Below are 24,311 nucleotides of genomic sequence, written 5' to 3'. Positions count from 1 at the left end.
GGGATCTATGGAGGGAGGGGGGCACATCTCTGTGGCACTCATTGGCAAGGTAGACCCGTTAGAGCTTGGCAGCTAAATTCTCCAGGTTCTGTCTGCACCAAGCATGCTCCAGCCCCTCGGAGCTCCTACGTGGGACCCGACGGTGCACAGGCTACTCACACGCGATGACTGGCCGTGCTCAAACCCAGGCGTGCAGGGGCTGTACAGAACTGTCCCAGTAATCGTTCCTCTTGAGGGCCAGGGGCAAGACGGAGCTGGGAGGGAAGAGGGCCCCGAAAGGGACCTGGGGATGGGCTGTACCTCGGGGAATGGGAGGAGGAACCGTAGCCGGGCTGGTGATAGGGTGTTATGGGGTGGGGGTGATGGGCAGTGGTTTCTTCCTTTAGCTTTAAGTTAAGCCTTAAAGGGGATCGGCCATTTAACCCTTTGTTTCCTACAGCTTCTCCCAGTCTTTCACCCTGAAGGGCTCGGCCAGCCAGGACGACTTCAAGTTCAAGGTCAGTTCACAGCCACAGACAGGGCCATTTAACATCCAGATGTGGGGTCTTTGGTCCATTGTACCCCCTCTCCCTTTGTGCTCACGGCTGGGCGGTGGCCCTTGGCGGGAGTCTTCTCCATGGGCGGAATGTCTTGGGTCTGGAACTGAAATAGCCCGGGGTCTGGTCTCCTGGTGACGGCCGTGCCTGGCGTGTTACTTTGGCCCTATAAATGGCTCCTTGAGTCGTAGAGCCTACTTTAAACCCCCAAATGCCACATCATTGAGCTGTACTGGGCTTCCCTGAATCCAGGCAAGGTGCCCTGGTGCTGTCTAGCCCTCCTCTGGGAGCAAATAAAACCCATGTGACGCCCTGGTGCTGTGCGCCCTTCCCAGAGGCTAATTGACTGGACCAGTCCCTCCGTGTGCCGAATCCTCCTGGGAGAGCTGCTCCGGCACTCTGGGCCATACACGTTTCAGCCTTGCACAGGGGGTACTTCCTGTTGCCCTCATTAATGAGCTCATGAAACGTTAATGCTGGCAACCGGGGCCCAACTGAAAGGTTTCTCTAGATCTGCCACTGCTGGGTGCTTGGCCCCAGAGGCTTCTTGGAACTGAATGGCCAAGGGACGCCAGTGTCTCAGACTCGCTCCACGTGCTACCCTCGGGGCAGTGAACTCCTCGCCTCTCAGCCCACCCCTCCCTGTGCCACGCCATAGGGGGAACCCAAGCTGTCAGGCCAGATGAAGGCTGTGTCGGCCGAGTGCCTGGGACCCACGTTGGACATCTCCACCAAAAACATCACCAATTCCTTGGTGTCCCTCATGGAGATCAAGGAAGACGGGATCGGCTTTTCCATCCGGGATTCCTACTACAAGGATAAGGTCTCCCGCACCATCAGCCTGCCCACCCGTGGCAGCACCTTGTAAGCCCTGGCAAGCATGGTCCCCACGTGCTTACAGGCCCTTGGGGGAAGAGGTGGGCTGGGCCATCGTATTCTGCCCTTGGAGCCTTGAGTCTGGACTCCTCTCGGTCGAGCCAGCCTGTCCCAGCATGCAGTGGTGGGGCCAGCTTGCTCTGCCATCTTGGATTGCCAGTGTCCACAAACTGCCCGTCGGGGGGACGGGGCCTGGGGAAGGCGGGCACAAACCGGGTTCTGCTGTCGGACAGAGTTGGGCGTCCAGTCTCCACAGCCCTCTTATCGAAGGCACGGAGCTGCCTTCTCCAGCAGCAGTCTCGGTGATGAAGCCAACAGGACCTGCGCTCACAGCGCAAACCCTTAGCTGGGGCCGCTGGCCTGGCCTTGGGCCCTGCCGGGGCCTGATCCAGCGCGCTGGACCCCTGGCTCGGGAGGTGGATCTTTGCGCTGCCCCAGGGCTCTCGGCTCGCTTGCTCTGGGATAGGCCTGTTCAGTGCTGAAGGGCCCTGGCCCCAAGGAGGGGCGATTGCTGATCAGGTCTTGCTCTGTTCCAGCCCTAGGCAGTCCCGTGGCTCGGACACCTCGCCTCTGACCCGGAGGAAATCCTATGACCAGGGGCAGCCTGCCAGGTGAGTGGGGAGAGGCTGGAGAGCACATGGGCCTAGCTCCTCATCGGGGACCGGCCTGTGCACTCGGCTTTGCCCAGGCACGACGCTGGGTGCTGGATCCAGCTGTGCCATAGAATCATAGAATATCAGGGTTGGAAAGGATCTCAGGAGGTCGTCTAGTCCAACGCCCTGCTCAAAGCAGCACCAATCCCCAACTAAAGCATCCCAGCCAGGGCTTTGTCAAGCCGGACCTTAAAAACCCCTAAGGAAGGAGATTCCACCACCTCCCTAGGGAACCCATTCCAGTGCTTCACCACCCTCCTAGTGAAATCGTTTTTCCTAATATCCAACCTAGACCTCCCTCACTGCAACTTGAGACCATTACTCCTCATTTGCCAAGCTCCATGCTCTTTGGAACCCCCCTTCAGGTAGTTGAAGGCTGCTATTAAATCCCCCCATACTCTTCTCTTCTGCAGACTAAACAAGCCCAGTTCCCTTAGCCTCTCCTCATAAGTCATGTACCCCAGCTCCCTAATCATTTCTGTTGCCCTCTGCTAGACTCTCTCCAATATGTCCACATTCTTTCTGTAGCGGGGGGCCCAAAACTGGATGCAATACTCCAGATGTGACTCACCAGTGCCAAATAGAGGGGAATAATCACTTCACCATGGGCTGGCACTGCAGGCCTCCCTGTGCTGAGTGGAGGTGCGGGGCAGGGGGTAGATCCCCGGACCAGGCTTGTGATCATGGGTCTCTTTCTGAACACCCCGGCTCAGGACTTCGGACGTTGGCTTCACGCCTCCCTCGTCCCCTCCCACCAGGCCGCGCAATGACCGCAACGTCTTCTCCCGCCTCACCAGCAACCAGAGCCAGGGCTCCGCGCTGGACAAGTAAGAGCCTCGCGGGGCAAGGAGCGGGTAGGGGGGTGAAGCTCCAGGGAGCCCAGCCCCAAGAGCAGTGAATGGCAGACGGTGACTCCCATGGCTGTCCCCAGGTACCGTCTCGGCTCTGCTTCGGGCCCGGCAGTCCCAGCTGGAGTCAGCCCCAGGCTCCTGCCGGGCTCGTGAAGCGACCAGGGCGAAGGCAGAGAGCTGCGATACCGGTGCAGTAGAACTTCACATGGGGCAGCATCTCCCTGGGCAGGGGCCCTATGCCAGACCTGTCTATAACCCCATTGATATGGAGGGGGGTCTTTGGTCCCCCTCTACTGGCTGGACCTTGTCTCGGGGCTGCCCCTGAGCTGCCAAACCTGGGCCTTTAGCTCAGGCAGAAGCAGCTGCTGTTGAGAGCCTGGGGTGGCAGATGCCCTCCCTGTAGATGATCCAGCTGGAGGCTCGTTGTAACATTGCACTGCTAGAGCCCTCAGAACAGGCCTGAAGCGGTGCCCTGGCCTTTAGCGTTGTGTGCGCACACGTGGCAGTGCCCGGTCCCCCGCTGGGCCCGTGGGGATTCCCTGGTGGGCTGGGGCTGTCACAAGCCCCACTAGCGGCCCTGGGCTCTTTAGCTCCTGCTCGTAGCTCTGGAGGGCCCTGGTTCAGGCCCCAGTGTGTTGGCCAAGATGGCGGCTGTCACACTGGCTGCTGGCAGAGGAGAATTTCACCCGCAGGGACGCTGCTGGGTGGGTTTGGCTGCAGTTATAAAGCGGGTGAGGTGGGTCCAGGGGGCTGCTAGCTGAGGACACTAAGCCGCCATCCCGTCCCCAGCGAAGCATGGGGCTTGTCGGCGCTGGGCTTGGCAGGGGTCCCCAGGCGGTGGGGAAGCCATTTCCCAGTCAGCCCTACCCCGATTCTGTGTGGCACTGGCTGTGCCATCGCACCTGCCCCTTCTGGGCCCTGCTTCCTCTCCCACTGTGCTCTGTGGGGAGATGCCGGCTGCTCACAGGTCCCGGTCCCCCTCAGGAGGTGACATGGCTGCTCTCGGTGGGGCGAGCTTTCTGCCAGGGGCCCGTAGGTGCTCCGATTGCTCCTGGTGTCAGGGGCTGTGACCCTTCGGAGGTGGGGTGGGGGTGCTCTCCAGTGGCAGCCTTTGGTTTCTACGGAGGAACGAGCCCACCTTAGGACTGCCTTTGACCGTCACGGGCCAGCCCCTGCACGGGTGCAAATTGGCCTAGCTGCCGTGGGGGCAGCAGAGCGGCTTTGATTTACAGCTCCCGAGGACCTGGCCCTATGGTAGCAACCACCTCCCATCTGCCTCCCTGCAGAATCCCAGTTTGGTGGCGATGTTCTAACCTGGGGGAGCCCATGGCACTGCCTGCAGCTCAGGACCAGCCCCTGGTCCCCATCCCGCCTGCTATCAGACCGCACGATAGCGCAGAGCCGGACCGTGTCAGAACGCCCCAGCTGTACCCCAAAACCAGGAGTGCGGAACCTGAGGGGCTAGGTTGGATGGCTGGTGGGAGTGATGAGACGGGGGGTTCCATGGGAAGATTAAATGAAGACTGGATGCAGGAATCCCCGGGCGAGGCCTCAGGCGTGCACTGTACTGGGTGATTTTAACAGTCCCTTCTGGCTGAATGACTCCAGTCCAGCCTGAAAGATCTTGTGTCCGAGCCACGTATCCCTTCCTGCTCCTCTGCCCCTTTCCTCTCTGGTTTTCTGTGTCCGCTCCTCCCTCTCTACCCCGCTAGCTTGGATGCAATAACAACACTCCACTCTCTGACTCCGCTGCTGCCTCTCTCATCCGGGATTTTTTCTCCCGTAATCCTGCTAATTTTCTGTCCCTAGGTCTGACGACAGCGATTCCTCTGTCTCGGAGGTGCTGAGGTACATACAACTTTCTATTGATTAGAACTCTCCTGCTTCTCGCATTTCCCTCCCCCTGCCCTGCATGCTGAATCCGTGCTGGCCAAACTCTGGGCCTTGCTTCTTTGCTAAATCTATTGGGGCTCTGTCCTGGTGCTGCTCTTGCTCGCTGTGTGTCCCTCTTTCCTTCTCTCTGCTTCCCCGCATGGCCCTGGCATGCCGTGTCCGGCTGTGGAAGTCCCTTTCTGCCTCTGGTCTCCAGTGCCTTAAGGTCTGAGCCATCGTCTTGAAATGCAGTGCTGGGGGTTTAAGCGGATAGCGTACGGTGCTTTCACTGAATGGGGACAGCTGCATGCTCTATTCTGCCTCGAGGGCAGGGCGGGTAGTGATGATATCTCGCGCTGTGTCTGGCCTAGCTGCAAGAGGCAGGGCAGGCCAGCTGTTGGAGCCGGTGGATGCTTGGAGGGTCCAGACTATGATGCTTTTTGTGTGTGTGTGTGTGTGTGTCTTCTCTCGTACCTTCAGTTCAGACATCTCCAAGCACTTGACAAACGTGGCTTCAGCCTCCCAGCACCCATGGCGAGGCTGGTCAGGATTGTTATCCCTGTCTTGTGCCTCGGTTTCCCCATCTTCAAAGAGTAAACACCTGGGGTGCAGCCTCTTGGCACCGAGGATCCTGTGGCTGCTGCTGAGGCCTGTGCAGCCTCCCAGATATATTAGAGCAGCCTTGGGGTTGCTCTAACTCACTGCAACCTCCCAAAGGGCTGCTTGCCAGCTATGCCACAACCCAGAGTTCCCCTAATGGGGTGTGCTAAGGCCCTGGCTCTGCCCCCAGCATGCCTGGGTTTGCAACACGAGCCACATAGAACCAATTACGCTAGCCCAAGGCAGTGTCTGTGCCAGGACAACTCTCCTTCCCCCATTCCCTGCACATCAAAAGGGCCAGGCTGGCAGAGGAGCATCTCCCCACTGGCCTTTGGGTGCCTATTTGAGACACCGTGGGCCTGACTCTGACACCCTGAGCACCATCAGCTGGAGTAGTGGGTGCTCAGTGCCCCTCAAAAAATCCATTCCAACCATGCCACAAATGTGCCGTGTGACCCTGGGCAAGCCCTTTCCCCTCCCTTTGCCTCAGTGTCCCCACCTGTAATCCAACCCTGCTGGGAGGAGGGGAGGTGCTTAGAGATCCTGGCTGGGAAGCTGCTTTGGGGCTATCAACCCTCTCCATGATGGGCTCTTCCACCTGGGCTCTTTCCTCAGGGGTGTCGATTCTCATGTGCTCAGCGCTCTAGAACCTCCCTCTGAACTCTGCTCACAGCCCCATTGGCTGTTGCTGGGGCAAAGCCTAGAACTGGTTTGAGAAGAGAAGGGCCACTAGGATGATCAGAGGAATGGAAAAGCTGTCGTACGAAAGGAGACTAGAGGAGCTTGGGTTGTTTAGTCTGACAAAGCGAAGGCTGAGAGGGGATATGATTGCTATCTTTAAATATATTAGAGGGATTAATACAAGGGAGGGAGAAGAATTATTCCAGCTTAGTACTAACGTGGATACCAGAACGAATGGATACAAACTGGCCGTGGGGAAGTTCAGACTTGAAATTAGACGAAGGTTTCTGACCGTCAGAGGGGTGAAATATTGGAACGGCCTACCGAGGGAAACGGTGGGGGCGACGGACCTGTCTGGTTTTAAGATAAAGTTAGATAAGTTTATGGAGGGAATGGTTTAATGGTAAAACATAGTAGTCAAGGAAAGCCAAGCAATGGTGGGTAAATAGTATAATGGCTAACGGGGTCGGGCTGGAGACTCTTGCCTATATGCTCGGGGTCTTACTGATCGCCACATTTGGGGTCGGGAAGGAATTTTCCTCCAGGGCAGATTGGCTGAGCCTCTGGAGGTTTTTCGCCTTCCTCCGCAGCATGGGGCAGGGATCTCTAGCAGGAGGGTCTCTGCCGATTGAAGTCACTAAAAACAGGATTGGGGACTTCAACAGCAGAGTCCAGGGAAGGGGTAGGGACGGTTTTATGGCCTGCAGCATGCAGGGGGTCAGACCAGATGATCATAATGGTCCCTTCTGACCTTAAAGTCTATGAGTCTATGAGACAGGATTGTCTCCTGGCCAGGGAGCCAGGATTCCTGGGTTCTCTCCCTGTTCTCGGGGGATTGAGAACTCCTGGGCTCCGTTCCCAGCTCTGCCATTGATTCGATTGTGACCTGTTAAAAATCCCTTCCCCATCTGCCAAAGCAGGGTGAAGCTCGTTGCAAAACCGGAGTGGGTCAGATGGAGAGAGGGCGCTTCCCCCCCGCTGGCCACAGGGTGGTGCCCTTATGCCCCACACAGCACGGCTGGAGCAGGGCCCCAGTTTGTTCAAGCCTGGAGGTTCTGGGGGTTGGGTCCGGAGCCAGCCTGTCCCTGCTAGTCTCTGACCCCACAGGGGATGGGGCAGCGTGTGCCATGCAGCAGCCTGGACTCTGTTGGCTTCGGGATCTTTCCTGGAAGGGGCACAGGGGCCACCCACAGCTCTCACGGCGGGAGGGGGGTAGCTCATCTGTGCCAGCAGCAAGATGGCCAGGGGGTGAAGCCCGTTTCCTTTCCAAGCCCCTGCCCCAAGCCAAGGCAGGGTCTGCACGAGTCTCTGAGCCCTTAGCACCAACGGGGTGTGACCTGCCCCCGGGGGGCCTGTCTGGGGAGCAGGCTGCCCGGCAGCTTCTGTCTGTGGTTTGCTTTGCTCCGGAGTCCCACTAGCAGGCCCTGGCAGCCCCGTGGGGCGGGATCTGGCTTCGTCCTGGGTCACCCAGCCAGCACCCTCCTGCTGACGCCCTTGCTCTCTCTCTCCCACGGAAAGGGCCTCATTAACCCCGTGGGCGGTGCCAGGAGCGCCCGGACAGCCCCGCTGCAGTGCATCTCCGTGGCGGAAGGACACTCCAAGCCCGTTCTCCGCGTGGACGCCACCAACGAGCTGCTCTTCTCCGGATCCAAAGGTGCGCGCCTCAGGGGCGGGCTGGCTGCTGAGCTCTGGGTGTGATCATTGGGGAGTGAGCCTGTTACCCAGGGGAGGGGCTGAGCCACCCCAAACTGCGGGGGCAGGACAGGAGCCTCTTGCTCAGACGGCACCCGCCTGCCTGAAAGCCACAACGGGCCGGTGCAGTTCTGGGTCCCCCCAGCAGAGGGCAGCAATGCTGCACGAGTCATTAGGCTGAACAGCTGTGTGGTGACATCCCTGAAGCGAGTTGTTGGGGCCTCTGCCCGGTTCCTAGTGGCTGGATGTTCACCTTGCACCTGGCACTAATAGACCCTCCCCCCGTTGGCAGGTCTGGCGGAGGTGCCAGAGGCTGGATGGGCCACAGGGACTGAGCTCCCCTGGGGCACTCGTGGGAGCAGGGGGAGGGAGGGAGGAAGCCATGGGGATCCTTTGCTGAGGACAGGAAGGGTCCCGCAGTGTCATGTGCTCCTGCCTCCTCCCGCAGACCGGAGCTGCAAAATGTGGAACCTGGTGACGGGCCAGGATATCGCCTCGCTAAAGGTCCACCCCAATAATGTGGTGTCCATCAAGTACTGCAGCCACTCAGGGTTGGTCTTCACTGTCTCCACCTCCTACATCAAGGTGTGGGATATCCGGGATTCGGCCAACTGCATCCGCACCCTCACGTAAGTACCTGACGCACCGAGGCTGCCCTGTGGGCCTGGCCAAGCTCGACGCGCTGTCCTGCCAGCGTTCTGCACTCAGGGCAGCATTGCAAAGGCCAAGTGGCCGGGCTGGTCTGCAGGGCTGAGTCTAGGAATGCTGCAATGCTGGTCGTTCTGGCCTGGCCTGGCTCGTGGAAGCTCCGTGGCTTGGTGCTCTGCTCTCAGGGAAGTTGCTCCTCTCGTCTGTTTCAGGGGGCACCGTTCACCCTACAGTTGCTTTGATCAGGGATGATGGGTAATGACCCATCTGCAGCTGCCAGCGCCGTTTCCAGACCCCAGCGAAACAGCCCCTCTCTCTGGTGCCCAGCCACAGACTGAGACTTCTCTTTTAGGCTTCCCCAATCTGACTGGCGGGAACAGGAGCGGCGCCAGGGGTTTTGGCGCCCTAGATGGGAGTCCTTCTGTGCTCCCGGTCGTCGGCGGCAATTCAGCGGTGGGGGGGTCCTTCCGTGCTCCCGGTCGTCGGCGGCAATTCAGCGGTGGGGGGGTCCTTCCGTGCTCGCGGTCGTCGGCGGCAATTCAGCGGTGGGGGGGTCCTTCCGTGCTCCCGGTCGTCGGCGGCAATTCAGCGGTGGGGGGGTCCTTCCGTGCTCCCGGTCGTCGTCGGCAATTTAGCGGTGGGGGGGTCCTTCCGTGCTCCCGGTCGTAGGCGGCAATTCAGCGGTGGGGGGGTCCTTCCGTGCTCCCGGTCGGCGGCGGCAATTCAGCGGTGGGGGGGTCCTTCTGTGCTCCCGGTCGGCGGCGGCAATTCAGCGGTGGGGGGGTCCTTCTGTGCTCCCGGTCTTCGGGTCACTTCGGCGGCGGGTCCTGGAGCAAGTGAAGGACCCGCTGCAGAATTGCCGCCGAACACCCGGAGCGCGGAAGGACCCCCCACCGCCGAATTGCCGCCCCTCCCCCCCGCCCCCCCCCCAAATCCTGGTGCGGTCACCTAAATGGAAGCGCCGGCCCTGGGCGGGAACATGCCTGGGCTGCCTGTCAACATCAACTCCAGGCCAGGGGTGGGGTTTGTGTCGCTCCGCCCTGGGCGTGGAGCTGGCATGCCTGCTGGTACGGGTCTGGCTGGCTGCGCGGCAAGGCACCTCCCTTGGGTGCCGAAAGCTGCTGCCTGGGTCACCCTTGCTGTGCCGTTGCTCCCGGCTTGAGGGGACGTGGGGCTGAGCGGGAGGGTCTCATCCTGGCACCACTGGCACTGCATGTGGCCAGGAAGTGGCGTTGCTTCCCCCTATAGATGGCTGGGGACAGACGCTGTCCAGCCTTCTAATCAGTCCACAATGGGCTAGATCTTCCATTCCACATTGTGTAAATTGCCCCCTCCCTCCCCCGAGGGTCTCTGCCTTGAGGCTCACCTGTTTGTCTCTTTGGCTTAGCTCTTCAGGTCAGGTGATCTCTGGGGACGCCTGTGCTGGGACCACCACCCGCACCATCGCCAGCGTGCAGGGGGAGCACCAGATCAACCAGATCGCACTCAACCCCACCGGCACCATGCTCTACGCTGCCGCCGGGAACTCTGTCCACATCTGGGAGCTCAACAGGTCTGGGCGGGGCTAACTCGGGCCCCCAGGCAGGGGCAGCTCTTGTGGGGAGGCAGACGGGTGCTGCATAGGCAGAGGGAGCAGTCGTTCTGGGCTGAGCGGGGGCCCGCTCCCTCCCGGCTGGAAGCTGTGTTATTGAGGCAGGGGCGGATTTGGACTGGCACCGGGGGAAGCTGCACTGGCACAAACCCCAGCGTGGAGCAGCTTAGCTTGTTTGTCTTGGGCTTTGCACTACATCAGAATGATCTGGACAAATTGGAGAAATGGGCTGAGGTAAACAGGATGAAGTTTAACAAAGACAAATGCAAAGTGCTCCACTTAGGAAGGAAAAATCAGTTTCACACATACAGAATGGGAAGAGACTGTCTAGGAAGGAGTACGGCAGAAAGGGATCTAGGGGTTATAGTGGACCACAAGCTAAATAGGAGTCAACTGTGTGATGCTGTTGCAAAAAAAGCAAACATGATTCTGGGATGTATTAACAGGTGTGTTGTGAGCAAGACACGAGAAGTCATTCTTCCGCTCTACTCTGCTCTGGTTAGGCCTCAGCTGGAGTATTGTGTCCAGTTCTGGGCACCGCATTTTAAAAAAGATGTGGAGAAATTGGAAAGGGTCCAGAGAAGAGCAACAAGAATGATTAAAGGTCTTGAGAACATGACCTATGAAGGAAGGCTGAAAGAATTGGGATTGTTTAGTTTGGAAAAGAGAAGACTGAGAAGGGACATGATAGCAGTTTTCAGGTATTTAAAAGGGTGTCATAAGGAGGAGGGAGAAAACTTGTTCACCTTAGCCTCTAAGGATAGAGCCAGAAGCAATGGGTTTAAACTGCAGCAAGGGAGGTCTAGGTTGGACATTAGGAAAAAGTTCCTAACTGTCAGGGTGGTTAAACACTGGAATAAATTGCCTAGGGAGGTTGTGGAATCTCCATCTCTGGAGATATTTAAGAGTAGGTTAGATAACTGTCTATCAAGGATGGTCTAGGCAGTATTTGGTCCTGCCATGCGGGCAGGGGACTGGACTCGATGACCTCTCGAGGTCCCTTCCAGTCCTAGAATCTATGAATCAGCCCCAGCAGCTGCTGATCACGCCCAAGGGTGGCTGAAAGTAGGACCCAGTGCTCCTCTCCCAGCTGCAGCCCTTAGGGCAGGGGTGGGGAACCTTTTCTCTGTCACTGGCCATTGACCCACAGGAAAAATCAATCACGGGCCACTTACCTGCCAGGAGGGCGTGGAGGCTTGGTGCTTCCCCTGCAGTGGGTGGTGGGAGAGGGCGCCACGGGCCAGATGAAATTAACTAAGGGGCTGGATCCAGCCTGCGGGCCGTAGCTTTCCCCGCCCCTGCCTTAGGAGATCGGTGGACAAGCCGGTCACCCCCTGACACCGCATCTGAGCCCAGCTCCCTGCCCCTAGCCCAAGGCCACAGTCACGGCCCATGGTGCTGAGGGATGTGGTATCCCCGAGATTGCTCCGTGCTCTGCGCCCCGGAGCCCGAGGTCCCCACTTCTGCTTGGGATGGTGGAGAGGGGCCTGGGGCTGGGAGGGTCCCTGCTGGGAGCCTTGGAGACTGGGCCAGCGAAGGGCCTGCAGGAACGAGCGTCTCCTGCTGAGCGCACCCCAGACCCTGACGCCCCGGGCTCCTGCTTGTAGGTTGCAGCCTATCGGGAAGCTGACCGGCCACATCAGGCCTGTGATGTGTCTCACTGTGAACCAGACTGCGAGCAACCATGACCTGGTCGTCACCGGCTCCAAGGACCACTACGTCAAGGTACCCTGGGACCCTCCCTCCCTCCCGCTCACAGGCAGCACAAGGGGCCTTTGAGCCCAGGAACCGCTGCTTGTGCCAGCCCTCCCCACCCCCATGCATAGCCGCTCTCCCGGAGGTGCCAGCTACAGGGGCTCGCTGCCCACCAAAGGCCTGGCGAGGAGGGGACATGCTGGGTGGTTTTGTCCAGAGCGCCCAGCGTCGGCCTAACTCCGCTCCCATGGGGGGCGGGAAGGAGCCGTTCTGTTGATCTCAGCGGGCGCAGAGGGAGGTCAGTACTGAGCACATTTGCAAATGCCACCAGGGTCTGAGAAATGCCATGAGCCCCCCAGCGCTCGTGGCCTGAAGGACCTGGTGGCTTTGCAGCTGGCCAGCGTTCCTGTCTCCACACCTGCCAGGTGTGTCTGTGGGTCACGGGGAGCAGGGTCTGTGCACTGCCCCTAAGAGCGTCCTGGAACCCAGATCTGGGAAATGATGGAGGAGCTGCCATGTCTCAAAGTGCTGGGCAGCTCGGCAGCCGTGGAGACCAGAATTCCAGGTGCCCGGCCCAGGCCTCCCCTCCGCACCCCCCGCTTCCTCCTGATGCCTCACGCGTGGAAAGTGGAACCCACCTCCTCCTGCCCTCTGTGGCCTCTGCTGAACCTGCTGCCAAGGAGGCTATTTTGTCTTTGCAACGTGGCCCCTGCCAGCCGGACGCTGAGCTGCGTCCGCACGTTGGCCACCAAACCATTGGAGGAGGTGGAGATTTCCAGTCCCAGCTGAGCCGGGCGAGGTTCGAACCTGCGACCTGTATCTCAGCCCTAGTGCTGAGCCATCGTGTCCCCACATGGCCTCTGCCCAAGGATCCCAGCGTGGCGTAAGCAGGCAGAACCCTGCCGCTGCCAATCCATCCCTGTCTCATTTCACTGGGCCGTGGCTCAGCATCCTAGTGGTAGCTGTGTGGTCGGACGCTCTCGCCATCCCCCTGCCTTGCTGAAAGGGCTGTTGCTGGCCTAATGACCTGAGAGCGACTGGTCTCCTTTGCCACCGGGGTTCACAGCAGCTGCCCTCCGGGCTGTTGCCTTGCAGATGTTTGAGATTGCGGACAGCGTGGTGGGGAACGTCGGCCCCACCCATAACTTCGAGCCCCTGCACTACGACGGCATCGAGTGTCTGGCCATCCAGGGCGACGTGCTCTTCAGCGGCTCCGGGGACAACGGGATCAAGAAGTGGGACCTGCAGCAGCAGGAGCTCCTCCAGGTACGGAGGGGGACGAGCAGGAAGGCCCTGCTGCTGGGCGGGGGGCAGAGAGATGGGCTAGACCCGCAGCGTGCCGTTTCGAGGGCCAGTGCCAGGGTCTGGAGCGAGGACTTAGAACCTGCTGGAGAGTCGCTGTCCAGTCTGGAGCGTGCTCCCGCCATCCTGGGGGCAGAGGATCAGACAGCAGACACAAGGACCCCATCCCTACGTTGCACATGGGGCCTCCAGGCAATGGAAGAGCCCCGGGGGTTGCAAACGACAGTGGCTGGCAGGGTGGGTCCCGAAGGCAGTTTACAGCCGTGGGCAATGCACGGTAGCCAGTTCTATAGGGCTGGGCCCCACCTGCTGCGGTTAAAGGGCTCAGTGGCCTATGGGGAATGGGGACAGGTTGGTCTGGGGGTAGATAGCGCTCGGCGTTGTCCCTATTTCTGACCCCGGTGAGTGTGGCTGTCTGGTCTCCGGGCGCCACAGGCCGCGGTGCCTGGCTCTCCAGGTCAGTGGTGACGCGCTGCAGTGCGGGGATGGCCTCCGGTGGGTCTGGGATAGAGCAGCAGCCGAAGGGGGCGTGCAGGCCGGTGCTGGGAGGCAGGAGGTCTGGCTCTGCCATGAGACTTGGCTAACATTTCAGAGGCCTCCATTGATTTTATTTATTTATTTTTTTTTTTAGTGGTGGGGGGCTCTGTTTTGGAGAACCTACCATGTGCCCGCCCGGGGCTGGGTTGTTCAGAGGAGCTGGGCACTGTGGGAGTCAAGGGGAGCAGTGGGGGCTCTGCCCCTCTGAAAATGGGGTGGTCGGGGTGTCCCCCAAAATGGAGCTGCCCAGAGCTAGTCACCATTTGTGGCTGTGTGACCCTCCCCCACAGTCTCTCCCCTATGAAATGAGGCTAATGCTCATTTTTCTTCCCACTGGAGCACTGAGGATTGATGGCAGACAAATAATTAGAGAGATGGGGGGTGAGGGGGAATCTCTTTTATTGGACCAGCTCCTGTGGGTGGAAGGGACAAGCTTTCAAGCCCCACCCTGGAAGAAGAGCTGAGTTTGCAGACTTGTCCCTTCCCCCCCCCCCCCTGAAATTGGTCCAATCAAAGAGATTCTCTCCCCCATCTTGTGTGTCTCGTATCCTGGTTGCCAGCTCGGCTTGGATTGATTAGAGCTTGGAGATCCCCTGGTCAATCCCAATGAGCAATTGTCTCCTGGGGCGGAGCCCTCTTCTCTCCTGCTGAGCTGCTTCTGTAGCTCACCAGAGTCCCCTTGTCTTGAATTCAAATCCTCGGCTGCTGCTTGATGAGAAATCGAGCGGAGCTTAAAAATTCCAGCTCTCAGCCACGGTACAGATGTGGGGGGTTTGTCTCAGCCCATTACAGAGCCAGCAGCCAGCTGCAAACCCAGCATCTGGCTCTGGCTGCTGGCCTGACCCTGCCCTGGAGCTCAGGGGGCAGTTTGGGTCTTGATGGCCCCGGCTGGCAGCGTGGATCGTGGGCGCTCACTGGCTCTGCCCTGTCTCTGTGCCTGCCAGCAAATCCCCAACGCGCACAAGGACTGGGTCTGTGCCCTGGCCTTCGTCCCCGGCCGCCCCATGCTGCTGAGCGCCTGCCGCGGGGGAGTGGTGAAGGTCTGGAACATGGAGAACTTCTCGCCCGTTGGGGAGATCAAGGGCCACGACAGCCCCATCAATGCCATCTGCACCAATTCCAAGCACATATTCACTGCTTCCAGGTGAGGGCAGTGGGTAGGGCTAGGCCCCTGCGGCATGGGAGAGGGAGGTCTGACCCCCAACTCCCCCCAGTGCAGCAGAGCTGCAGGAGCTCTCCAAACCCACTGTTGCTCCCCCCATGTGGCAGGGCCTGGAATGGCACTGGGAGCGAGGGATGGGAACAGCGCCGGAGCCAGGCTGCAGGCGGTTTGGTGTGGGGCAGCAGTCGGCTGCAGGGCCCCCAACCCCTCCCCATCTAGCCTCTCCTCTCCTCCATCTCTCAGCCATTGTTAGGTCGCCCCACAGTGAGGCTCTTCTGCCCCATCCAGTTATGCCAAGCGCTGGTCCTGCCCTGCCCCGCCATGCTTTTGGGATGCTCTTGCCAGCTCCTTTGATGTGCCGGGACTAGCCAGACCTGGTGCTGCTGGCCCTGCCACCCTCAGCGCAGAGAAAGGACTTCCTGCCAACCGGGCACCAGCTCCTCCTCGACGGCGCCTTGTGCATCTCCAATGAGAGCACCACCGCCCCCTCCTTCCGCTCCCCGGCCCCTGTGCACAGCCCTGGCCCCCAGAGTGGGTCCCCGGGTTCACAATGTCTCTGGCACCGTCTCTGATCTCCTCTTTTCCGACCATGTCCCTTTTCTCCTTTCCTTTCTCTTCCCCCCCCACTCCACCCTCTGTTTCTCTCTGTGCCGCAGTGACTGCCAGGTAAAGCTATGGACTTACGTGCCTGGGCTCACCCCCTGCCTTCCTCACCGCGTCCTTGCCATAAAGGGGCATGCCACTAGCCTGCCTTGACCCTCCTCCTCCTCCTCTCTCTGGCTCTCACCCCCTCTGGCTCTCTCTCCTTTTCTTTCTCTGTCTCTTCTCTCTCCGCTCTGGTCTCAGCTGCTTCTTAACAGTATGAGATTCTTTTGGATTTTCCCCCCATGTAGAGCTCTTTGCAAGAGGAGACTGTCCTCTTGCCCCCCCCCTCCCAGTCCCCCAGGTGATTGGATCCAGCGGCCAGCTCGGGGCTGCATGGGGTTTGCCCATCTGACTACTGCTCCTCCTGGGCCACTGCTGGGGGGATCCCCGCCCCATCCCCATCCCCCACTGCGTCACTGGCCACTGCCAGTGAGGTGCCACTGGCTGAGCCTGCGCTCTGGTAGAGTGCCCCGTTACTGGCGCTCTGGGGGATTATCCCGCTGGCGGGCAGCTGGGCGCATCTGCTCCCTCCTTGCGCCGGTGCCCGCCCGCTTGGGGCACAGCGGCCTTGCTCTCCTGGGCTGCAGCGTGATGCATTTGGGGGCGGGGGAGTTGGGGGCAGGGCGTGGCCTGTAGCTGATTGTACTCGCTGTGCTGCCTCTCCCAGCTGGGGCAGGGGCAGCCCCCGGCCTCACTTCCTCTCTCTCTTCCTTCCCCAGCGACCTGACAGTGAAGCTCTGGAGCTGGAGAAGATTGCTGAACGGCCCGACCTAGGCACTGGAAAGGCCGGAGCCAGGGGGACTGTCGGGCTCCCTGGCGGGCCCAGGCCCCAGCCCCTCTCCCTGGCTGTGAAGAGCTGGGAGCGGCCTGGCCTGTGTGTGCTCCAGTTTCCAGGACTCTGGGGTGACGGCGTCTCAGCTGGGGCTTTGTGAACTGCCCGCTTCCACGGCTAGGGGGCGTCGTTCCCGTCCAGCCCCACGCTGGGTTTCCATGATGCAGAGGGCTTTCTGCTGACCAGGGCGTGGCCAGGCAGTGCTTCGGGACATGGCCTTGCCAGCCACGGGGAGGCCCCCAAGCTGAGAGACTCAACGGGATCATTCCAATCTGTCCCGCAGCCCGTTCAGCAGTCCCAAATCCTGGATGTGCGAGAGGGATCCTGCCAGCTGCATCCTGCTGCTGGCCTCTGCTCCTCCTGGGTGCCTGGGGTCTCATTCCTTCTGCAAGCGGGTGCAGGCCCCTCTCCACGCTTCGTCGTTCAGCAGAGCTGGGATCTGCCGGCCGGTACCGAAATACGGAGAGGGCTTGTGTGCTGCCGACCCCAGCCTAGCACCAGCAGGGTGCATGGAGCCCCGTTCGCAGCACTGGCTGCGGTACCATCCTGGAGCTGGGACTCACTCTGTCCCATCTGCTACCATGTGTGCTGCAGGGGCAGGGCTGACTAAGGTCTAGCACCCTACGGCTCACCCCTTTCAGGCCCCCAATTAGCGGTTAGCACCGTAGAGCCAGAGTGCTAGCCCGGTTCCCACTAATCACTGGTGACAGGGCACAGTGTCCACTTCAGAAGCTGACTCCTTTAGCCCCCAAAGCCTTGGGGGAAGCCTGTGGTTCCGACAGGTCCCATCCCTTATGCTCCTCAGGACACAGTAGTAACCCCCCTTCTGAGGGCCCTGTTCTGCAGCCCTTATGTTGGGCAGGGCCGTGGGCCTGCAGCAGGAGACTGCTTGGCAGCGCTCCCCAGCATAAGGGTTACAGACCTGGGGCCGCACTACTCGGAAGGTGGAGTCTCATGAGCAACGGGGTGTCCCAGCACTGACTCTCTTCCAGGACCCTGTTTCCTTCCTGGTCCTTTACACTCAGCCCTTCCACCTCCCGCTGACCCCCATTTCAGGTACGATCCCCCAAAGAGCACAAGGGTCAGTTTTTTCTCTGAGCTGACAGCGTCTCCCATGCCACCACCCACTTCAGCCCTAGAAACAAAGTCACTTGCTTTAAGATTCCAAGGCAAAGTTTCTCTCTGGCCAGAGCTGGGTTGTGGGACCCAGGGGAGTAGGACAAATGGCCTTCATCGGTGGCCTCTTCAAAGGCAGTGGGCCATTGGCACTGGGACTGACCCAGAGCGGGGCTCGTTCCACCCCTCCCTGCCATACCCCAAAGTTCCACCCCGCGATTCTTCTGGTGCCCAGCCCTGCAACTCTTAGCTGAATTGTCCCATGCCTCACCCTGTTCGTCCAGGGGCTCCTCCACCTTCCACTACAGCCCTGCTTTACCCTGGGACAATGCCCAGCCTGGGGTGTAGTCTGTCTGCGTGATCCCCACCAGGCACTGGCAGGAGCACTGCTTTACATTAAGGTTCTTTTGGTGATGGGCTAACCTTACCCCTGTCCTGCATTTCCAGTGTGAACAGCTGTAGATGGAAACCCAGACAGTAGAGATGGAGCAGGACTAACCATGGTCACTTTGTCTAGCCCTCACCCTGTGTCTATACTATAGAAGTGTTGCAAACAGCAGGTGCATTTTCCTGCCCGGATAGGATTTTGGAGATGTTAACGCTTGCTACGGCTTTCTCGCTGTATGGGTTGTGGGATCCATTGGAGCAGTCTGTGTTCAGGAGAAGATGTGTAGATCTTTTATACCCTGATGTATTACTGTAATTACAATTATTTAATCAATAAAATGAAGAAAAGCATTAAAGTACATCAAAATGAAACAGAGGATTGCTATGTACAGGGTGGGAGATTGCATGTGAGTGATGTTCGTCCATCGTTATCGATGAAGACCTCAACCACTCATTCTTTCGATGACCGGGCTCTGTACGTCTGAAGATGACTGATCAGTCCTATTCGGGCGTGGAACGTCCTGTCACACGTCGGGCAGACAAGTAATGGCACTGTCGATGATGTACAAGCAGCTCTGGACTTGCGCAGCTCACGCTTTTTTTCAGCCTCAGCAATTCGCCTCGCCTCAGAGGTATTACTGCCTGTGTGAATGAATGTATAGCCACAGCCTGACTGGGACAGCTGTCCTTCATTAGCAAGGCGAGTTTCGCTAAGGGCTGCAATGTCAATGTTGTAGCGTGCGAGCTCTCTAGCGACAAGTGCTGTTCTTCTCTCCGGTCTATCTGCCGTGATGTTGTCCAGTAACATGTGCACATTCCATGTGCCAATAGTGATCGGTGTCACTCTAAGTTTTGTTTTTATACGACCGCTTTTGTGGGATCCCCGCCAGCCGCGGTATGCTGGCCAGGGTAAGGTGAAGCAGGCAATGTTTAAGGCACCTTTTCTAGCCCCCTCCTCATTCTACGGAGGCGAGCAGTGCAATCCTGAATAGGGCTGCTCAGTCGCTCAAGAAGATGCCAAGCTCCACTGCTGCTTCGGTCAGTGAGGAACGACCATTATGCCTGAGCCGCCTATGTGCAGGTCCGCAGCTACAGCTCCCAGTGTATCCACACCTGCTGCTTCGTCGCTCGCCCATCGCCACAGGACTTGATATGATGTAATAGGATACGATATTATGTCGAGACTTGCGCATGAATTGGATTAAAGTGAGGGAGAGTTGCGCGACGTCAGCCTCACTCTCTCTTCCCAGTTCCTATCTGTATCCAGTGGCAAGAACAGAAGTAGAGACGGCTGGAGATAGGGCAGGGCTCAGTGGATGACCAGGACGCCTACGTGTCTTGTGCTCTTAAGCGTTCCACAACGCTTGCGGTCATCACCTTCCTGACCATTGAACCAGGTTGCCTCAGTCAGCCAGATCCAGCCTTCGCATGCAATGGGTAGACAGGCCCTAACTCACAGAGAGTCTCATACTCATCGGCTACCCTCACCTGGTTTAGCCCACCGGTCGAGACGGTCTCCGGGGTGTGGCCGCTGTCACATGCTGACAGCTACTTGGAGCCACAGGTGAGAGCTGGGTATTGTCAAGTGGGGACCAAAGTGGATGAGCTACTCCTAGGAGTACGACTGCTCCCCCATCAGAGGTACTACCCCTCCCTGACAACCCCATGTGAGTAGGTAACCGCTCGATAGCTTTCTTCACCATATAGTTTTTGACAGGTTACCACACCCCATCCCCATTGCCGGCGCCGTCCCCATTTTTCTGTGTTTTGCCGGGGGAAGGTTGCGTACTTGTGTTTTGACATATTTAGAGAAAAAAGTATGAAAGACTAGAAAGAGAGGCTGTAAGGGGTTTGCAGCTCCCTCCCCCTCCGTCTGCGCAGGAGACAACACTAGGGTGACCAGACGTCCCGATAAAATCGGGACCGTCCCGATATTTAGGTATTTGTCCCGCGTCCCGCTTGATCTTCGGTCGGGACGCTGCACTCCGCTTTTTTTTTTTTTTTTTTTTTTTCTCCGCCGGCAGCACTCAGCTGTTCTCGGCTTTTTTTTTTTTTCTTCTCCTCTGACTGCCGGCAGCACTCAGCTGTTCTCCGTTGGTTCCCCCCCCCCCTCCTAAAAACCAGAGGCTGAAGGTATGCATACCTAAGGAAGGGTGCATAATCTCCTCTGACTGCCCACAGCACTCGGCTGTTCTCAGCTCCTGCCCCCGCCTGCCGGCAGCAATGGGCCACAGTAGGGAATTGGGAGAGGGAGCTGTTTGTGTCCTTATACCGGCAGCACTCAGTTTTTTGGGTTTTTTTGCTCCACGAGTAACCCCCCCCCCCCCCCCCCGTGTCCCGATATTTTCTTCCTGTCATCTGGTCACCCTAGACAACGCCCCTCGCTATGATACTTCTGGGATACCTTGGTTCAGGGGAAAATTAGCTCAGTGTTAATGGTTCAGGCCTGCAGTCAGACCGAGCAAAGATAGAGAGTCTGTGTCACAGGGCAACGGTGAGGGATGATCTCTTCCGGCCTCTAAGTGCCCTCTACAGGCTGGTGTCTCGCCTGCCGCTGGTCCCGGTGTACCTCCCAGACCCCGGTACCCCTCTACGTCAGGGTCCTGCCCCCGGCAGTAACCCACTATCTGGGTGTCCAGGGGAACCCCCAACCCTCTAACCACACCTTGCCTCAGTGGCTACTGCCAGTCACTGTCTAGCCCCCGCTCACTGGGGCGGACTGCAGTATATAAACCACGCATCATCGGCAAGGGGGGTTGGACCAGCTGCCTCTGCCTATCTCTCGGGTGCCCCTCTGCAGCCCGAGTACCTTTTTTAGGTGTAAGAGTATCCGGACTCACCCCTGCGGCGCCTCCTGCTGGTCATCCAGGGAATTAGCTCTCCAGCCTCTGGAGTGACCTCTGCAGGCCAGTGATCCGCCTGTCCTCTGCACTCAGGCTCCAGTGTCCCTCCCGGGACCCCGGTGCCCCTTGCTCTGGGTGCTGCCCCCTGGCAGTACCCACACACGCTAGGTCTCCCCTCCCAGGGGAACCCCCACCCACTAACCCCACCTCACCTCAGGATAAGGCCACTGCCAGTCACCAGCTAGCCCCCACTCTCTGGGGCAGACTGCAGTATAGGCCACTCATCATCGGCAAGGTTGGGTTCGGACCTGCTGCCTTGGCCTAGCCCTGGGCTGCCCTCTGCAACCCCCAGTACCTCTTGGCCTATTACCAGGCCACAGCCTGGGGCTATCCAGGCTGGAGCTGCCCAGCTCCTCAGCCTTTCCCCAGCCCTGCTCCACTCAGGTATCCTGTCTAGCTCCCTGCAGCCAGGCCCTTCTCTCTCTGCACTCAGAGAGAGACTCTTGAGCTCCTGGCTCCCAGCCTTCTTATACAGGCCAGCTGGGGCCTGATTGGGGCATGGCCCAGCTGTGGCTACTTCCCCAATCAGCCCAGTAGCTTTTCCCTTTGCCCCAGCCCTCTTCTAGGGCTGTTTTAAACCTCTCAGGCAGGAGCGGGCTAGCCAACCTGCTACAGTAGGCCTTTATCTAGGCCTGCAGCCTGGGGTTTTGCCCAGCGCCCTCAATCAGGGCGGGGCGGCAATCGAGAAGGGGCTGTGGCCTACAGGCAGGCAGGCAGAGCAACAGAAGGTCCATTTGCCTGGCCACTGATCAGGGTGGGGCAGCAAGCAAGTAGGGGGGCTCTGGCCTACATCCGGCAGAGCTGTGGCAGTCTAGGGGAGGTTACCTCTCTGGTGGGAGAGTCAGCACAACCGTCTGGCATCCGGATTCAGGTGGGAGCCAGACCAATGCAGGCCTCCTGACAACCAGGTGGGGATGCTACCACTCCTGACGTTGGGTTGCCGGGGGTAGGGGAACCCAGGCCCTCCCACTCACCTATGTCCCATCCCAGGGCCCTAATAGAAGCGGAGTGGCCTGCCACTGGGTCAGTGGGGAAAATCCAACTGCAACACACTGGCTGGCTTGTAGTCAATGACACAGCTGAATCTGATTTGGCTTCCCTGGGCTCCTTCCTGCACGACCATTCTGTGTGTACATGGGTTCCAGGGTTGTTGTTTGCTTTGGACCACGAAAAAGTTCAAGGAGCTGAGATTACAGAAAAGTCCCATAAAATGTAAAAGGGCTTAAAGCCAATGGGGTTCTCTCTCTCCCTCTTTCTCTCTCCACATACACCACATCTATCTATCTATCCCCATACACCCCCTCTATCTATCTAGCTACATACTCCATACACTCATAGACTTTAAGTTCAGAAGGGACCATTATGATCATCTGGTCTGACCCCCTGCATGCTGCAGGCCACAAAACCGTCCCTACCCTTCCCTTGACTCTGCTGATGAAGTCCCCAAATCCTGTGTTTTAGTGACTTCAATTGGCAGAGAACCCTCCTGCTAGCGATCCCTGCCCCATGCTGCGGAGGAAGGCGAAAAACCTCCAGGGCCTCAGCCAATCTACTCTGGAGGAAAATTCCTTCCCAACCCCAAATATGGCGATCAGTAATACCCCGAGCATGTAGGCAAGAGTCTCCGGCCTGACCCTTGTTAGCCATTATACTATTTACCTACCATTGCTCGGTATTCCTCAGATAATATGTTTTATCATTAAACCATTCCCTCCATAAACTTATCTAACTTAATCTTAAAACCAGACAGGTCCCTCGCCCCCACCGTTTCCCTCGGAAGGCCGTTCCAATATTTCACCCCTCTGACGGTCAGAAACCTTCGTCTAATTTCAAGCCTAAACTTCCCCACGGCCAGTTTATATCCATTCGTTCTCGTGTCCACATTAGTACTAAGCTGGAATAATTCCTCTCCCTCCCTTGTATTTATCCCTCTGATATATTTAAAGAGAGCAATCATATCCCCCCTCAGCCTTCGTTTTGTCAGACTAAACAACCCGAGCTCCTCCAGTCTCCTTTCATACGACAGGTTTTCCATTCCTCTGATCATCCTAGTGGCCCTTCTCTGCACCCGTTCCAATTTGAGTTCATCTTTTTTAAACATGGGAGACCAGAACTGCACACAGTACTCCAAATGAGGTCTCACCAGCGCCTTATACAACGGAAGCAGCACCTCCTTATCCCTACTAGATATGCCTCGCCTAATGCATCCCAAGACCGCATTGGCTTTTTTCACCGCCACATCACATTGTCGACTCATAGTCATCCTCCGGTCTACAAGAACCCCTAGGTCCTTCTCCTCTTCCGTTACTTCTAACCAATGCGTCCCCAGCTTGTAACTAAAATTGTTGTTAGTCATCCCTAAATGCATCACCTTACACTTTTCACTATTAAATTTCATCCTATTTCTGATACTCCAATTCACAAGCTCATTCAAGTCTCCCTGCAGCATATCCCTATCCTCCTCCGAATTGGCAACGCCTCCCACCTTCGTATCGTCCGCAAACTTTATCAGTCCACTCCTGCAATCGGTTCCGAGGTCAGTTCTAAATAGATTAAATAAAATGGGTCCCAAAACCGAACCCTGAGGAACTCCACTGGTAACCTCCCTCCAACCTGACAGTTCACCCTTCAATACCACCCGCTGCATTCTCCCCATTAACCAATTCCTTATCCACCTCTGGATTTTCATATCGATCCCCATCTTTTCCAGTTTAATCAATAATTCCTCATGGGGTACAGTATCAAACGCTTTACTGAAATCCAGGTATATTAGGTCCACCGCATTTCCCTTATCTAATAAGTCCATTACTTTCTCGAAGAAGGGGATCAGATTCGTTTGGCACGATCTGCCCTTCGTAAAACCATGTTGTAATTTATCGCACTTGCCATTAACCTCAAGGTCCTCAACTACTTTCCCTTTCAGAATTTTCTCCAGCACCTTGCACACTACAGATGTTAAACTAACAGGCCTGTAGTTACCCGGATCACATTTTTTCCCTTTCTTGAAAATAGGAACCACATTAGCTATTCTCCAGTCTAACGGAACCACTCCCGAGTTTACAGATTCATTAAATATTATCGCTAATGGGCCTGCTATTTCCCGCGCCAATTCCTTCAATATTCTCGGATGAAGATCGTCCGGTCCTCCCGATTTAGCACCATTAAGGCATTCGAGTTTTGTTTCTACCTCGGATACGGTAATCCCCCATTCTGTTTGCCCCTCTGTCACGGTGCTAGTATCCCTAATACCTTCATTGGCCTCATTAAACACCGATGCAAAATATTCATTGAGATATTGTGCCATGCCTAGATTATCTTTAATCTCCTCTCCGGCGAAAGTCTTCAGCGGTCCGACTTCTTCCTTCCCCCCTCTATCTATCCCCATACACCCCATCTATCTATCTATCCCCATATACCACATTTATCTATCTATCTACATACTCCCCCTCTATCTATCTATCTATGTATCTATCTATCCCCATACACCCCATCTATCTATCTACACACTCCCCCTCTATCTATCTATGTATCTATCCGCATACACCCCATCTATCTATCTACATACTCCTCCTCTATCTATCTATCTATCTATCCCCATACACCACATTTATCTATCTTCACACTCCCCCTCTATCTATCTATGTATCTATCCGCATACACCCCATCTATCTATCTACACACTTCCCCTCTATCTATGTATCTATCCGCATACACCCCATCTATCTATCTATC

The 24,311-nt window shown here is 57.6% G+C and overlaps 3 protein-coding genes across 4 annotated transcripts in view; all 3 read left to right on the top strand.

Moving 5' to 3' along the window:
• LOC128835699 (kinesin-like protein KIF21B) overlaps window positions 1–16,273 on the top strand; it is a 30,492-nt gene extending 14,219 nt beyond the window's left edge. The window contains exons 16-28 of the mRNA XM_054025285.1: window positions 440–497; window positions 1,195–1,400; window positions 1,949–2,023; window positions 2,779–2,892; window positions 4,726–4,756; window positions 7,588–7,723; window positions 8,210–8,390; window positions 9,797–9,961; window positions 11,608–11,725; window positions 12,791–12,961; window positions 14,479–14,678; window positions 15,353–15,362; window positions 16,061–16,273. Coding sequence (XP_053881260.1) covers window positions 440–497; window positions 1,195–1,400; window positions 1,949–2,023; window positions 2,779–2,892; window positions 4,726–4,756; window positions 7,588–7,723; window positions 8,210–8,390; window positions 9,797–9,961; window positions 11,608–11,725; window positions 12,791–12,961; window positions 14,479–14,678; window positions 15,353–15,362; window positions 16,061–16,273 — 1,678 coding nt within the window. The remainder of the gene's footprint in view (window positions 1–439; window positions 498–1,194; window positions 1,401–1,948; window positions 2,024–2,778; window positions 2,893–4,725; window positions 4,757–7,587; window positions 7,724–8,209; window positions 8,391–9,796; window positions 9,962–11,607; window positions 11,726–12,790; window positions 12,962–14,478; window positions 14,679–15,352; window positions 15,363–16,060) is intronic.
• LOC128836180 (kinesin-like protein KIF21B) lies at window positions 350–8,326 on the top strand. 2 transcript variants are annotated; one of them, XM_054026198.1, is made up of 7 exons: window positions 350–497; window positions 1,195–1,400; window positions 1,949–2,023; window positions 2,779–2,892; window positions 4,726–4,764; window positions 7,588–7,723; window positions 8,210–8,326. In XM_054026198.1, the coding sequence occupies exons 2-7, from the start codon at window positions 1,219–1,221 to the stop codon at window positions 8,237–8,239; spliced, it is 576 nt and encodes a 191-aa protein (XP_053882173.1). In that variant the 5' UTR covers window positions 350–497; window positions 1,195–1,218; the 3' UTR covers window positions 8,240–8,326. The 2 variants fall into 2 exon arrangements, with proteins under 2 accessions (XP_053882173.1, XP_053882175.1); XM_054026200.1 differs by lacking the exon at window positions 4,726–4,764.
• On the top strand, window positions 12,711–17,149 carry LOC128836181 (kinesin-like protein KIF21B). Its single transcript, XM_054026201.1, has 3 exons — window positions 12,711–12,961; window positions 14,479–14,678; window positions 16,061–17,149. The coding sequence occupies exons 1-3, from the start codon at window positions 12,791–12,793 to the stop codon at window positions 16,113–16,115; spliced, it is 426 nt and encodes a 141-aa protein (XP_053882176.1). The 5' UTR covers window positions 12,711–12,790; the 3' UTR covers window positions 16,116–17,149.
• Window positions 17,150–24,311: the final 7,162 nt, after the last annotated feature.

Source organism: Malaclemys terrapin, chromosome 4, assembly GCF_027887155.1.
Source record: "Malaclemys terrapin pileata isolate rMalTer1 chromosome 4, rMalTer1.hap1, whole genome shotgun sequence".
NCBI classification, from domain to species: Eukaryota; Metazoa; Chordata; order Testudines; family Emydidae; genus Malaclemys; species Malaclemys terrapin.
This window is presented reverse-complemented; position numbering and strand designations above follow the sequence as displayed.

What these genes read in the sequence shown, in the direction of transcription:
- LOC128836181 (XM_054026201.1), top strand. Translation starts at nt 12,791, where the DNA reads ATGTTTGAGATTGCGGACAGCGTGGTGGGGAACGTCGGCCCCACCCAT. An exon ending in AGCAGCAGGAGCTCCTCCAG is followed by an intron (nt 12,962 to 14,478) that starts GTACGGAGGGGG and finishes TGTGCCTGCCAG; the next exon opens with CAAATCCCCAACGCGCACAA. An exon ending in CACATATTCACTGCTTCCAG is followed by an intron (nt 14,679 to 16,060) that starts GTGAGGGCAGTG and finishes TTCCTTCCCCAG; the next exon opens with CGACCTGACAGTGAAGCTCT.
- LOC128836180 (XM_054026198.1), top strand. Translation starts at nt 1,219, where the DNA reads ATGAAGGCTGTGTCGGCCGAGTGCCTGGGACCCACGTTGGACATCTCC. An exon ending in TCTGTCTCGGAGGTGCTGAG is followed by an intron (nt 4,765 to 7,587) that starts GTACATACAACT and finishes TCCCACGGAAAG; the next exon opens with GGCCTCATTAACCCCGTGGG. An exon ending in GCTCTTCTCCGGATCCAAAG is followed by an intron (nt 7,724 to 8,209) that starts GTGCGCGCCTCA and finishes CTCCTCCCGCAG; the next exon opens with ACCGGAGCTGCAAAATGTGG.